This window comes from Ischnura elegans, chromosome 12 (genome assembly GCF_921293095.1).
Source record: "Ischnura elegans chromosome 12, ioIscEleg1.1, whole genome shotgun sequence".
NCBI classification, from domain to species: domain Eukaryota; kingdom Metazoa; phylum Arthropoda; class Insecta; order Odonata; family Coenagrionidae; genus Ischnura; species Ischnura elegans.
In genome coordinates this window covers 8828335-8845232 of record NC_060257.1, presented here as the reverse complement: position 1 = coordinate 8845232, position 16898 = coordinate 8828335, and the positions used below count along the sequence as shown (strand labels likewise).

At 37.6% G+C, this 16898-nt stretch overlaps 1 protein-coding gene across 1 annotated transcript in view; it reads left to right on the top strand.

Moving 5' to 3' along the window:
* Positions 1-2671: 2671 nt before the first annotated feature.
* Positions 2672-16898, top strand: part of LOC124168926 — a 337391-nt gene continuing 323164 nt past the window's right edge. The window contains exons 1-2 of the mRNA XM_046547321.1: positions 2672-3863; positions 12286-12408. Coding sequence (XP_046403277.1) covers positions 3852-3863; positions 12286-12408 — 135 coding nt within the window. The 5' untranslated portion in view covers positions 2672-3851. The remainder of the gene's footprint in view (positions 3864-12285; positions 12409-16898) is intronic.

Genomic DNA, 16898 nt, shown 5'->3' with positions numbered 1-16898 from the left:
AACAAGTTATAGCCAACGTTTCCATTTATTTTAAATCATCATCAGGGCAATGAAAGAAAAAACATGAACAATATAAAATACAATATCGCTGTTATCTTTGTATTTTATATTGCTCATGTTTTTTCTTTCATAGCCCTGATGATGATTTAAAATAAATCGAAATGTTGGCTATAACTTGTTTTACATTGACCTAAACTCCAGGAAATATTATAACATAATAACGCCACACACAAAATAAAAAGTCAAAACGTCGATTACCAGCAACGGCTAAATATCGAAAACAACTGATAGCAGTTACCATATTTAGCGTAGCGGTTTCATTTGTTTATCACCACCGCTTCAACGGGCGACTCGTTCATCGTCATCAGCGTGAAATATTAGCTTGACTGAACAAAAGAACGTTGAGATGCAACCACAAATAGTCACAACAATTAGGTCATTCCTGATCGAACGGAAAGATCTATATATGCCATTCGGATAGTTGGGAAGAGGTCTATCACTTTTAATTTTGTACGATCTTAGGTTTTCCCGGCGTATCAGCTACAGAAACGTTTCTCGGGTTTTCCACCGGTTGATGTTTTCCATGTCTCCCGACGTTTCGAGCAGCGAATTGCTGTTCATCCTCGGGGGATCTTCCGAATGCCATGAATGGATAACATCAACCGGTGGAAAACCCGATAAACTTTTCTGCACTTTTAATTGTCTTTAAATTTTCCTTTCATCTTTATTATTCTCCGGTAGTACCACATGCATCCACTCTTCGACTTCTCTACTGCTGCTGCGGGAATTGCATTACAAAGAACAAATGAATCATTGTAGCTTTCCTCTGCCGATTCTTGTACCTAACGCTGTGCATATATTGGCGACCGAACGACAGTATTCCCAAAAAACACCTTTCTTTGATAAGGTTGCAAACCAGGCCTATGCAAGATCCCTTGTTAAAAAAAAAGGGGAAAAAATGGGGGGTTACAGTTTATCAATTCCTGATATGGTGAGATATTACCGATTACGTACCTACTTGAAATACGGTGGTTCGATATGTGAAATGGTGGGGAGCAAAACGCCAATTTTGGGATCTTAGTGCCAATCTTGCCAATCTTTGGATGCCAATCTTGAATTATTTTTGCAATTTTGGATGCCAATTAATGCCAATCTTGGGATGGTAGTTCTAGGAATATTTTATCTAGGCTTATTTCGATTAAGGATTCTCTGATAGGCCGCTTAATGTCTTGTCACCATCCGCGCATCTAAAATAGTTTATTTTGTGGTCACCTGTGGCGTAGCCAGGGCAAGGGGTCCGGGGGGTTCAGAACCCCCCGCAATTTAAAAACGCATTTATTTTTCTTCATAAAAGAAAACGAGATGTTGAAGAATTATGAATTAACAAAATATTTCTGTAGCAAATTAAGTTTTTTCGATTATGAAAAGTGTTAAAATTATTTTAATACCCATTACTTAGTACCCTGTTTGTCAAAAATTTCCCCCCCTGGTTTTGGACCTCCCCTCCTGAACGAAATTCCCGGCAAAGCCACTGGTGGTCACTTGCGGCGCTGACGAGCAGAACGATCCGAATTCCATGGAGAAATTATATATAATCAGGGATATACGAATAAAATGTAAGTGTACTTGTCCACAATTATTTTATTGCGTATTCCAGTATCGACTCACAAGACGCATCATCTAGTACAAGGCACACTATCAGGTGATAGTTATGCAGTGCTGTAGTTGGAAAAAAAATTTAGGCGGTAATCACCAAAAATTCCAACAGCTGAACATGTATTATACATCCGGCCGCGATGGTATTATAACCGGTACGCTTTTAACGAGTTTGGATTTTAGGGGGTACGCCGTACCGGGCCAACTACAGGACTGTGACCCAAACGCCCAAACACGTCATACCCATCAAAATAATAGTGGAAAAGTGCACTTGCATTTTTATTTGTTATATGTCGAACTTCCGATAAATGACGCATGAATGGTTGAATTTATATAATCAGGGCTGTAAGCCATTCAATATATCCGCAATGGCGTGATCTATGAAATTCATAGCATTTCAAATACATTTCCTCGCTATTTTAAATATTATATTGTAAATCAAGGGCGTACCCAGGATCAAAACTATGGGGTGGGGGGCAAGCCATGGTAGATCGAGCTGTAACATTTTACATTTTAGCAAGGAAAAGGTGAATGAAACCAAACTTTTTAAGGCAATTACAACAGCGCTTTATTAAATTTTTTAAATTATTTGCTTAAATCATTTTAGTTGAATATCTTAAACTAATATTAAAGAAAAATTGTTGAAAACTTTCGATTCATTCCAGTCTGATTTTCCTTAAAGACTTTAGCGATTTTGTTTCTGGGCAGCTGCCCCTCGCTGGGTACGCCCATGTCGTCAATATTGAGAATAAATGTATCAGATTCCTGCCCGTTAAGCGTTCTCGTTGGAAACCCCATTTGACGGAGTGTATCCTCCCGCTCACCTGGTTGAGAAGTAAACGGTGATGTCACACTCAAGAGAGGGGGAAGGGGAAGGCTAAGGGGGTGCGGCCTCGTGTCGTCACGAAGGTCGCAGGAGGGGGGACGTGAAGCGAGGAGGGGGGGAGGTGGAACCCCTCGTAGCCCTGGCTCATTGCCATTTTAATCATCCGCGCGATTGTGGAGACAGCGGTGTGTCTTATGTCTCATTCTGTCGCTGCCTGTCTGTTCCAAAGGAGACGGAGTGTGAGTTGCTAGGCTACGGTGAAAATCAGCGTGTGTTTTGTGAAGTGCTGCGATTGTTAGAGGCGTGAATACCATACATCGATTGGATGATATCCCTGAAAACTTCACGAATCTTTATTTTCCCGTGATCTATGAAACTTCGTTCACAGCAACTTGACTTGGCTTGCAAGATAATAAGTGATTCGTGCAGTGAAATTTTTCTGTGTCGCGTGGATACCTTAGACCGTCTTGAATTATAATCCCCTTGAAACTTCGGATTTCTTACGCTATCCATTCAGATATCGTGATTTTTTCCCCGTTATTTAAATAGCTTCTTTCACGTTACCTTAGCTTTGCGCGATTTTGCACCACATGTCATTTTGAGGAGCATTCAGCAAAAAACAACTCGTTACAGCATAACTCGGTTTAGCGTTCAGCCATAGGCTGGAAAAAAAAAGTTCTGCGTTTTCCTGATTCATGTTAAATTCTAGGGATTTTGCATTTTCTATAAATTTTTTTAAAAAATCTTCCAACATTATATACCTTCCATGGTTTTTTTATTTGATGCCTTATGCGAACTTTGGCGGTTAGATTTTTCTTAATTCTACCCAATCCTAAGGTTGTTTTACATAGGTGAAGCTAGAGTTCACTCCGGACTAAGCCACAGTAGCGTGAAGTTCACTTACTCGGGGTAACTTTGGAGTGCAGTTTCTTTCTCTGGGTCACATCGCACTCTGAGTTTTTGGATGTGTCGGAAGGCTTCAACGAAAATAGAAATAATAAGCCAAATCACGCCAAGGTGAGCTTTTGCTGCTATTATTGCGAAGTGTTGGGCATCGTAATATTCTCCCGTTAAGAATTACTCATTATCTCCAGTGTTTAAGTTCTCGTGCAGCGACTACTGGTGAATGGGAAAAGCCGTTTTTCCCATTTCATGAGGCTTTATTATAGCCAGTGTTGTGTAGAAAGAAAGTGATATTCGAGAGGAATTCCATCGGCGCGAAAGCAAAAAGTGAAGTTTCCAGAAATGACGGGATTTGTTCGTCAAATGGAGTTCTGAATCGTGGATTTTTCTGGAGTCATTCGACCTACCACTACCTGTGCTTCTGGCGAAACACATTGTTTAGAGGATTCCAGCGATAAAAGCAGCAATGGAAACTAAGGTGAGAATACGTAATATTTGTTTCAAGAGAACTACAAATACAAGTCATCAGACCGTTCCGCAGAAGCTTAATACTTTATCGTCACTGAAGGCGTATAGTAATCTTCTTTCGTAAAATATTCACGGCGCGGTAATGAGGTGTATACGGTCCATTTATTCTCGAAAGGTACGATACTGTATTTTAAATCGCGAGGAATAAATTTAAAATGCTATGAATTTCATAGTTCACATCGTCGCGGATATAATTTTTGGTCTATAGCCCTTATTGGAAAAATTCAACCATGCATGCGGAAGTTGGGCATCTTAACGTTTTATCGCATTTATTCACACTTATGGTATAAATTGGGTTATTTCTTTCTCTTGGCTTCTAAATTTAACGCTGATTAGTGCCTTGGAGTTTAGGTCTTTAAGAATTAAATGCATTTTTTGGCCAACGCTTCGGTATATTTTATACCTTAATCAGGGTTTTTTTTAAAAATGGATATCATGTTTTATTTACTTTTTATTTTTTACAATTATTTAAATGTGTACGACGCGTTTCTGCTTTAAGAGCCATCATCTTGTAGTGCGCCTTATACCAGATGATGACTCTGTGAGCCGAAACGCGTCTACATCTTCATCTACAAACTACCCCGCAATCCGCCTAAAAGGCATGTGGCAGGGGGTGTTAGGACACCAGCCATTTGCACATGAAAGGAAATGCTCTATGTGAATTACGACTAGCATTTATTTAAGTACTTTATGGTTCGGGGGAAAAAGGAATTCGCATATCTAATCGTTCGGCAAAACATCTCTTTTAATTAATCGCTTCTATAGGACCTGGAAATATAGTGGGGCTCTAATATGATGTTCTCCGTGTCGCTCTTAAAGATATCAATTCTCAATTGTTCATGCAATCTAAGACTAGCGCGCAGCCTCCGAGTCTCCATTGGCCCCCAGCTTAACAACTGGGTAACGCTGTCTGTACGCCTGCAGCATTTTTTGACGAACCGCGCAGCCTTCCTTCGTATTTCATTCAGTTCGCGGATAAAGTCTTTCTGCACCGGATCCCATATACTTGCTGCATATTCAAGGTGCGGTTGAACGAGTGCGAAATAGCACCTTTCTTTCACTTTCTCATCCGAAAATCTTCCCACGATACGCTTGACGAATCCTAATTTCTTCAGGGCTATGCCGCAAATTTTCCTTATATATGTGTTCCCCACGAGAGGTTTGAGGTTATCATAACTCCCAGGTACTTCACTTCGTCTGTTGCCTTTATGTTAAAGGGTAGTTTTATTGGGTCGTACGTAATAAAATAAGTGTTTAAAAGTTCAATCGTATTTTATTTTAATATATCTGCTCTGATGTAATTTCTCAGTGAAATTCGGTTCGCTCTGCACGACAGCGACGCAAGCGGCCCCTAAATGGAACTCATTCAGGAGCGCGGTGGGTGATAACGCTTTTAATAGCCGGCTGTATAGACTGCATATGCAATCCTCTCTCTAAATTATCATAGGTAATTTATTCCTACAACTGCAGTCGTTTTCAACAACTAAAATATTTAAAGTTGAAATTGCAATCTAAGAAGACTTATATGGCGTACCTTTTATGTAATTGTTTAGTTTCTTGGTTGCTATGCTACAATGTTATATTTATATTTAACATCTTATACCATGAGCCTCGGTACAATTGTCATGTTAATATAGGAACCTGGATAGTGTAGTGGTCTGCGTACTGGCCCGTAAAGCCAAATGTCCTTGGTTCAATTCTCGTTATAGGGAAACTTTTTCTCATGTACCTATGCTGAAATCGCAGGATTGTTGTACTACTGCTCAACATTTCTCTCAATCCCAAGCTAGTTCTTTTAACTACCAGAGGCTCCTCTTTCTCGTATCCTCCTCGATCTGTCCTTGGCACTTGTCCCTACGTCTTCCTTTGTGAAGTTTTCCTTATCTGGGATTGATATATAGTAGCCCTTTCCCATTTTCCCTCTTCCAAACAAGTTCCATGATATTCTTCTTCATATTGTATTTTTTTAACCTTCTCCCAATTCCTCTTTCTTGATTTTCCCCTAGGAAATTTTCGTTTAACATTTCCCTCCTTACAATAGTTTACTTGATTACTATGAAAATATACATGAATATGTTTTAAAAATCGATTCACAAAGAATAAGTATCCAATAAAACATTTTCCCCAATAGATTCAAAATGTAATGTAACATATTTTATTTAATTGTTCATTATCTTTTATATAATAGCTTAGTTTGTCAGCAGATATACTACAATATTATCTTTACATTTTACAAATTTTGATTATGTTACAATATTTTTTTCCTTAAACCACACATGTCTGTCCTTCTATTACACTTTTAGTGTTTGCGTAAATAAATCATTTCTTTAATTAACCTTTTCGGTATATTATGTTCTGTGCCTAAAATTTCGGCATTATCAAAATCAAAAGTGGGGTTTTTATGAATTGCATGGTTAACAAGTGTACATTTACTTAACATATTGATCGTTAACGAAGTCAAAGAATCTTATAGGATATATTTGCTCACAAAAATTAATTTTTAGCAATTGACCAGCTTTTGTATTTACTGTACCTGTAATTTTTCATATTATAAGACTTGAAAAGGAAAAATAAATATCCAGTACTTTGGTAAATATGCCTTATTTAAATAAATGACAAAAAATCAGGAGTTTATGTTTAAATATGTGAACAGAGGGCAAAGAACAGGAGAAATTCCTAAAAATAACTGATTAATAATAACAATTCTAATTATAAGTGTTTCATTGGCTTCAATTAGTTAAATTATCTCAAATGATGGTCCACTTAGATGTCCTTTAGAAAGGTATTCCAGCCCTTTGTCTCCCTTAGCAGCAAATCGAGCCATTACTCGTGTTGGGCATTGGGTGGTGGTCCAAGGTCAGGGTGAGTGGGGCGCCTTTCTCGCATTATTCAACACCGAATCCCCCACTGGCTGGCTGGCGCTATCGCCGCGCGACGAGAATAACAAATAGAAGTCGCCGCTGACTGCCGATGGAATTTTCGGGAGAAGACGTGTCTCCGTGGGCACATGTCAGGATTTCATGATTACAAAAAGAGGAGGCATAGCTCACGCTCAAACGCGGGTCGTGTTTTGTCTTTCCTTTTCCAGCGTATATCTTATTAACTCATTCTTACTTCTATGTCCATGTAAACTAAAGATGATTTTTGGTTTCGCCAACGACCCGCCTCCATTCTTCTATATCTTCCGTCGTTAATTTTTATTCTCCGGATTTCTAACATAGGTGCTTTACAACTTGGTGTCTCCAACGCATTCTTGGTCTTGCTAGGGATCTTCAGTTCATTAAAGTCCTTGTTTATTCTGTGGTTCTCTCCTTTCTCAGTATGCGGCCCAGACATATAAAACGTCTGCTTTTTATTGCTGCAATTATATCCACCTCTTTATTATTTCTATCACAGTTCTCTATTTTGTTCTGATTCTCCTAACTCCTCTTAATTAAATAGATCCAAATGTTTTTTTTTGGTACTTCGTTTTCGAATAAGTGTTTTTTTTTCTCCGAAAACTATGTTAGTGACCAAACTTCACAGCCGTAGGGTGTTGTAGCATGATCTTATAAATCCTGATTTTTCTAGTGTTTCGAGCGTGTTAATTTTTTGAAACTTGCTCCATTATCTTGATATGCGTATAAAATTAAAATATAAATAATTAAAAATAAATTATATACAAAATTGACAATTAATTTCAACATCTGAATGTATCTCAAATTTGAAAATTTCACCCCAAATTTTATCTTGGGCGTCATGTGTTTATGATGGATATCATCGAAGGAAGAAGTCGTTCTCTTCAAAGATTCGATCTTTGAGAATCAAGTCACAAGGGTGATTCATTCAATTGATTCAATCACTTCATTCTTGTGATTCTCAATGGATCGAAAGAACATTAGACGCATCATGCCGCGAGAACAACTTACTCTGTTGCCGATAAGGACTCAATGACGGGAAGTTATCGTAGGACTCGAGTCAGTGGATTGATCGAATGATTTATGAACGATCACCGCTATTAATGGCGGGTAGCCATTCTTTTAAAGAAATTAAAAAGAAGGTTTAGTGGAGATATAGTTATGATCGGCAAAGGATTTTTAAGTACTACATATTAACTTTATTTTCTGCAGTAAATTACATTTTTCTTAAACCGAGTAGTGTTGTAAGTCTAATCAAATAGATTCTCCCCGTTAAAATAAATTAACAGCAGCAGTACAGAGCCTATTTTCACGGCAAATGAACATGGTTTGAGAATACGATCAGGTACCCTAAGAACCGTAAATCGTGGATCATGCAACCAGATTTAATGTTGTTACTATCATCGAAGCGAGTCTTTGCTTACGGCCCCAAGAAAGGCTCAATTATCATTACGTGAAAAATGTCAAGTACTACGGTGTCTGATTTAAATAAACCTCCTACCAACGGATTCACTTCTGAAGCATGTTCAACCGAATATAATCATCATTAAAACTAAATTATTTGGCGAGTACTATATTTCATTGTGGCCCCATAACCTACAAATCCCTTGATTCCATTTTATACTGAACGAAAACTTTCTCTGCACAGATAAAATTTTACTAATCACCAAACCCAGGAGTTAATAATAGAGCTTTACCGGAAGTTGCAATGATCGATTTGATGGTCCTCCATTAGGCCATAATACCTCAGAATGTGGCTAACTTAGTTGTTACGTCTTCTCCTCATGGATTTTAGAAGACTTCACTTCTCTACCACTCTTCTTAGAACCTCCATTTTCCATTACTTACTCGTTCGAACCATTTTATCTTCATAATTCTTCGGCAGCAACTCATTCCGAATGCTTTCCACTCTTTACTTCTCTGCAACCGTCAACGAACAAGCTTCGTTCCCACGAAGAAAATTGCACTTCATAAAGTATCTAATGAACTGACACTCTTAATATCAATACTAATGAATATACGTCCACTCTTCAGTAGTTGCCAAGGCCAAATGGGGAAATGTCAATATGCCAAGCAATGGTTACCATGGTAGTACCATTGTCGTCGCTGAGTGAGGGTCTAACAAAAAGAATCCGTGCTAACTCAAGTAGAGTTCTGCGGGATCGATTGTTGCTTCTGATATGTTATGACCGGGTAATCGTGTGGCTATGTAAGTGTATGGGAAAGTATTTAGAAGTTATGTATCACAAAATAATAGTGGCAGAGCGAGAGTGATACATCCTCTTAAGAAGGCGCTCATTTTTTCGAAGGAAATTGCTGATGAAGACCATCATAATGCTGAGCTAACTTACATAGCATCTTATGTGATATGTGACACCATGTGTTAGAAGTAATTGGCATAAGTAAAATAAGGCATTGCAATGTTGCCACGGTATTTATTTTCACACGACGCGTTACGTTGCTATAGCAACAAGATCTCCCGTAAATATGTCCTACTGTCTAAGGATAAGGGGTTAGAGCAAGAGTAGGGTTTGGGTGTTGGGAATTGGGAATATTGAGGCTGGAATAATATTAGTATGAAATAAAATACACTCACCCGCTCTCCTTAAGCATTAGGACATGTTTCAGGAAGCAGGGGCGCAGCTGGGAATTAAGGCTGGGGGGGGGGGGGTTTAGGTGCAACTATTACCGGGGTGTGTGGAGGTATGGAATACCCACCAGGATAAGCGGTAGGTGCGAGATTAATATATTTGCGGAATTTTAAAATAAACGGTTCAAAATGGTGAGTTTTACAGCTTTCTGGGGGATATTTTTTTACTAATCCTTGCACTATTCTATTAGTAATATCAATCCAATTATGTAAAATGGGTTAAAGTTAAAAAAATTTCTGAGTTCTGGAGGGGGGTTTATCCCCCAAGCCCCCCCCTCGCTGCGCCTTGAACTTGGCTGGATGTGATGCACAAGATAATGTTCCTGTGACAACGAAAAATACACCGTGCGGAAACATATTCAATTGAAATATTGCAATGACTTTTTTCAACTAATACCTTAAAAAGTTCAATTAAATACGCTGAAAATATGATTGCAAATAGAGGACGAATTGGAAACACACAACGGATTAAAAGAGGAGCATTGTGATAATCATAGAAATGAACTCCATTTGAGGACAATACATCAAAGCCCTTCAATATAACATGCTACAACATATCGATGGCTAAGTTCTAACAACACGTACCTATCTAAAAAAAATGCTAATTTTCTGGAGAGCAAAAAAAAACGATTAATTTTTTTATTGCATACAATTTTATTGAAATTAAAAACTAAGAATACATAAAACTGAAAAAGAAGCATGCATTTGCAAACTAACAGTTGTTTTTTTGCTTGAATTTTATTTTTTATAAACAGTATCAGCAGTATTAACTCAGACCTGCCAAATTTTGAGATACGTGTTGTTAGAACTTAGCCATGGATATGCTTAATTTAATTTCAATGAAAAGTATTAGATTAGAAGATAAACCTTACAAGGAAAAGGATGAGAAATATGATGATTTGATGGCCAAGGGCGTTGTTGAAATCATTGATATAGTTTCGGTTTTTGCTAACTCCAGTTTATTCATTTCATTAATCAGTTTTAATATAACTTTACTTAAAGAGCATTTCAAAAGAGTGGGTAAGAAGCCAAGGGGTATAAGTGATTTCTGTTTTCTAAAGAGAGAGTTAGGTAAAGAATTCAGGTAAATAAAACAAAGGAGATTAACTAGGTATTTAGTAGTGCATTTTATATTCCACTCGAAGTCAGTACATTATAGAGACTCACTCGTATCCCTTGGCTACCAAGTTTTTGTATATTTCTTTTAACAATGAACTGTACCTATCTCTGTTTAGAAAAAAATCACTTGTACCCCGTGCCTTCTCAACCCCTCGTATATGTTTTTTTTACGATTTTACATAATTTCATGAAAGGAATGTTAAATGGACGCGGGGGTGTAATGAAGGAGAGAAATATTGAATAAAGTGAAATTGACGTTCAATACTCAGAAAGCCTCCGTGCTGTCAAAAATTTTCTATATAGCTTAACATTATAGCAACACCAAGTACATGAAAAACAGAGGTGAACGGAAATATGTTTGTAAATAAAAAATATTGAATACCAATGAGCGATTTTTAAGCAATACTCTTCCACCAAAAACGCCTATGTAAGTAATGATTGAGCACTTAAGAAACTACGATTCGTCAAGTATGGACAGTAGTGGATACAGAAAAAGCTCAAGGGGGGGCGCAAAATATTTCTTGAGCAACCTTTATTTTTATCTGAGTGCAAAATAAGTCGCATGTATGGTTTGAGAAAGTTTCTTTTAAGCTGATTATACACATATACAAGATAATGCTTTTTTATGACTTAAAAAAGTTACAATTGTGGTCTGCTATGTTAGACAATGCAGGTGGTCCCGCAAGGGGACCCATATGTATCCTCCACTGATTGTGAGTATGGAGCAAGTATATGGAATCCGATGCAGAATTTCATAATCCACGAACTTAATAAAATACAAAGGAAAGCTTCGCTATTCGTCAAAAACTGCTACAGTCTTGCAGAAAGCGTTACCCAGATGTAAATCCAATTAGGCTAGGAACCGCTGGAGACTCGAAGTAAGGCCCCTTGCACACACACCGATTTTGGACGGCCGGTAAAATATCGGCTGTCCACATTCCAATAGTGAACAATGAAAGAGCATTGGAGCTTGCACAAACACCGATCACGCGCCGGCACCGGCAAAATGCCGGTTAGCTGCCGGCCATTGTCGCTGTGCAGTGGCGCCGACTCCTAGGGGGCCTGAGGGGTCCCGAGCCCCCTCAAAAACGTATTAAAACCCCGGTGTGCTTCCATATCCGACTGATACGACAAATTAAGAGAGATATTTTGCCGAACGGATTGGTACTTTTTTTCCCAAACAGTAAAATAGTTTTATTAACGCTTCGAGGAACTTCGTTAGAGCATTTCCTGTTTATTTACTGACGGCTGCTGCCATGGCAACCCCCGCCACGCGCCTAATAAGTTGGATTGCGGTGTAGTTTGTAGATATAAATATATGTATTCAGTGGCGGATACAGAAAAAACTCAAGGGGGGGGCGCAACATATCTTGAATTTTCTTTAATTTTATCGTAATAAAAGATGATCAAGTCACAGGCAGAGTATATGAACATTTTATTTAAAGCGATTATAAACATGTAAAAGACAACGCCATCTTATGATATAAAAAAGTTGCAATTGTGGTTTTGCAATGTTCGGCAATACATGCGGACCCGCAAGGGGGGGGGGGCGCGCGCCCCCTGCGCCCCCCATCTGTATCCGCCACTGGGTGTATTTAAAGATTAAGCTTAGCTATTACCTGATACTATTTACGGGCCGTTGGTTGCCTATCCTTCTCCAAAAACAAATTATTGATAATTTGTCCTATTTTTGTTTCGTTTTGTAGGCTCTCTTCGCGTCGCTCACGACCTGGTACGAAGCTTCCGAGGACGGCGATGTTAGTGAGGATTTAGACCGGCAGATGGAGGAGGCGTCGTCTTCCACACGGCGGAGTCGCGCCGGAAACGAGGTGAGTGTTCAACCCTAGTTCTTCTTATAGTGCTCTATTTTTAATATTCATGTTTTTACCATCAAGTGCGAACACTATAGCCGTAGACGGAACATTTTTCCTCTTCCGAAAAAGAAAAGGGTTCTTTCTCCATCAATACTTTTTGTTTAGCAATTGTTGTTAAAGTGTCATTAATTGTGAAAATAAGGGTTGAAGAATACGATAAAGATTGTTTTCTGCAAGTTACAATGATATTGGAGTTCAAGTTTAATATTTTTTTTTGCATGAACAGGAATTGTAAGGACTACGCTAAGAATATATATTCGGGTAGAATTAGCACAATATGGATCACTAATTGGAGATTATCAGATCCGTTTTGAAGTAAAAGATTCACACGCCTCATTATTATTTTCTTTATAATAATACCAATTATAATTAGGAAACTGAGTGGTGCCATTAATATTAGGAAACCCATAGATAGCTTTTCCTTTATTTAATAATAAAACGTTTTGACTTTTACCACCACCATCATCCTTACTATTAGCAAGAAGACTAATAGAAAGATGAGCTGGAAAAGGGCGATCTGTATATCCCCCGTTTAAAGGGGTAATTGCCCGTGTTGGGGATTCAGTAGACCTGGCAATTGTTTCATTGCATCTAGCGCGAGAGTCTTCAATTTTAGAGGTGATGAATGAGAGTACCATAAATTAGGATCGAGCGACTTTTCATTTATTTTAGATCATTACGTTTCAGGAGATAACACTAGAGATTGAGCCATTACTTAAAATAAACATATATTAGATGCATGTACCTAACACCTTGTGCTGATACCTTACCTTCACGATCTCAATAGCCTCTCTTATAATTCTGGGGAAATATTCCTCTTCTTTCGCCTTTATTTTACCGTCATCAAATGAAGTGTTGTGTCCAGATTCTCTCTTTGAGCATTCTATTTCAGTAAAAAAAACCGTAGAGATTGAACCTTTGCCTTTTGAAAAAAACAAACAATAGATTCATGTATCCAACGCCACGGTTTGGACAAGTTTGACTCATGAGTCCATTGGTAATAAGATATCTATATCATACGTTATTTCAAATGATTTGTCATCGTAAAATTGGTACATATTCGCTTTGTTTTACCGTTTCTATGAGAGGACGATTCTAGTATTGTCTAAACGTCCCTCGCCTTCGTGTCTGAAATGTGCCGCCGATGGCAATTGCATGGTGGAACAAATGGTTTTTTATATCATTTTTAGTATTAATTACTACCATTAGTACTGTTTCGACGGTAGTTTAGGCTCAAAATAATGAATAAAAATAACTGAATCAATTAGCAATGATCGTTCAATCATGGCATATCCTAAATATTAAGTAATGCTTGGAAAATTAATTATCTTAAAAATAACGACTAAAGTACCAACGCCGGAGTTGGGCTATAAATTTAAACATTCTGTTATGCATCAAAACTGATGAATGTAAATTTCAGTATCAAAAACGCATTAGAACTTACCTATTCTTCGCGGTTCCTTGATTTATACAGTTATACTGACGATTGTGGTCTTGTTCTCGCTATTTCTAGTTGCACCCACCTACATGCCAGGACTGTATAGATTTACGAGTAATTTATATTTAATACTTTAATTTTTAAGTATCTAGGTATATCTGAACGGGCGAGTACCAATTAATTTGCAGCAATTACAGAAACTTGAACATATATGTCTAATAAATACATCGGGTAATCTTTAATTTTTTTTATATCTAACTTCCGTGGATTTTGTCTAAGTATCATATTTATAATCGTACTTTTTGAAATAGCTTACGTGAATTTTTTTCATTGCGAATTCGCGGACCTAACTTCCGAAAGCGCGATTGGTGGGTATTTTATTCCTTATGCTGGACTCGTTCAACAACCTTATGTCTTCTTATTGCAATAGTCATAGTATATAGGGTAGACCCTTTTCAACATGCATCATGCGATCAATATAACTAGTACGAAAATTTTAATTCAAGAGAAAATACAGAGTTAAATTTTCATCTAATAGGCATAGCAAGGGTGTGGGAACCCTAGTAATTTAAAGCCTATTGTCTGATTTTGAAATAAGCGTTGGATTAAAAAATTCAGACTTGTGAAACATATGAGATTCGTCCTTTAAGTTTATAGTTAATTTGTTGCAGAGAAAAATAAATAGTGTGCAAAAGTACCCAGATAATAAGGTAGTTTCCTTCATCATAGAAAACGAAAGCCATTGATTGCGATTCGTTACCCACCATTAGTGTATCCATAATATACAAATTATTTGGTTTTAGAAATACCGGTTTAGACGAATGGCAAGGGTCAATTTTATCCTCATTTGAAAAGGCCAGATTGGCGCCCATGCGTTTCCTCTCCAGGTGACGTCACAGGGACCTAGTTTTTACACGAGTAGATAGGAGTTTTACATCGCCTGAGATTACCAATGCATGCATGAGGCATAGAGCTCAGGGAAACATCTCTTAATTATCACGCATTAAAAATACCTAAGTTCGGAAAGTTTCCTTATTAATAATCCTTATTTAAGCCGAACGTTACCTGCTAGCAGGTTACTCTACTCTACCGTCATGCTCGGCAGCAAGCAGCCTGCATCGTAGCGGCGTTCATAGCCTCGCACCCAGGTGGCCTCGCACAGCAACAGCCAGACGTCACACGGGCTTTTCACAGCATTCATACTTAGCCGTTGCGTTTTCGCGCGATGAAAATTTTCACTTTTCATTTATTCGCGAAAAATAGATATCGTCATTTAAACATCTAAAAGCGTGAAATATGTACTCCAGCAGTAATAATCTTTGGATTTAGGCAATAAAAAAATAATAGGAAACAACCCTATTAAAATCCTTAGCATTTAAATAAAATATATGAAGAATACTCCGTCCCTCATCTTGACCGTAGAAGTTCGATTACTATTGCAACTTTTCTCGAGTTTCAATCGTATATATATTATCTCGCGGCGATGATCCATTTTGATTTCTCTGCTTGCAATAGAATATTTGCACTCGCAAGGAATAATTTTCAAATATCATGATTTTTGATAGATCATACGATCGCGAGTATTCATTTCGGTGAAAGGATCTGATCAAAGCTCATTTTCGCGTAAAATTCGGATCGCTGTGCGGTCAGCGACTCTTGTGGCGACTTTTGTAAACTCATCACTCAAATTAGCTCTAAAGTTATGTGTAAGTTTCATTTAAGTTACCCATATTCAAATACACTTTATAAAAATAACTTTTTTATGCATTACATTCTCTTTTATTATGTTTTTATACAATATTTGTCATTTATAAATACATTTTTCTTAAATACACCAACGAATGAAGGTCGCCATGAAAAAATATTTGACTTAGCCGGAATTCGTTCGCTTTGAGAAAACTCGCTCAGTGGTGTAACTGGCTAATACGCCTGACCGGCAATCGGGAGATCCGGGTTTGAATCCCGGCTAAGTCAAATATTTTTTCATGACGAACTTCATCCTTTGGTGTATTTAACAATTCATCCGTGCGCGTGACTGCGTACAAAGTCACTTGTTCCTGCAGTGCTTTACATTTTTCATAATCAAAAACACTTAAAAAAAACAATATGGCTAGTATCTTTGGTGCTGGAACGGATTAATGGCATTTCAATTGATTACGATGGGGAAAATTGCTTTGTGATACAACCAGTTGACATACAAGTAATGTTACGGAACGAATTAAACTTGTATTGCGAGGAATCACCGTAATTGTATTATTCGCGGTGCTGATAAACCATGACGGAATAATACATATTTGCAGTTTGCCTACCCACAAAAATCCTACCACTCCTCTTCCTCGCAATTCGTCATGCACTTCGCAAACGACCCTATCTATCGTTCACCTCCCGTAATAACTCGTACTCTGACTGAGGAGTGTAAGCGTAACCTAATAAAAGTGGAAACGGATGATGCAATTGACGATATATAACGGATGTCAAAGTAGGCTAAGCGCTTTTGACTAGTTACCCAACGCCTACTAGCCTTTTTAAGATAAGCTCAAGCAGATCGATCAATAGATATTAAAAAATTAAATTGAGCTATTGAGCTAACTCACAATAAATATCTCGAAATCCATACAAGATTTTAAGCGAGTCATTATGTTTACTCATCCAGAATAAATTGAAAGCAAGGAGTGTACTTGATTTTCCTGTTGTTTGATTACGTTTTCGGAGTTTTCTCTTGAATTCGTTTCTTTCACGAAAAAATACCCATATTTTCGTCATTTACTCAGGGTATTTTGGAAGAAATGGTTACTTCCTTTACATTATTTTTTCCTTGCACCTTGGCCAAATGCTCCAGCTGAACATTTAATTTTATGCAAAATAAATATTGGCTATCATTATTTTTCAGCAGATAGTTATAAATAAAGTGACTTTATTACATTTAAATAATAAATCTACTCCTAAGCTTCAATTTTAAGATCTGTATATACCTGTTGTTTCAGTGCCTTGGCATCCTTCTACATTT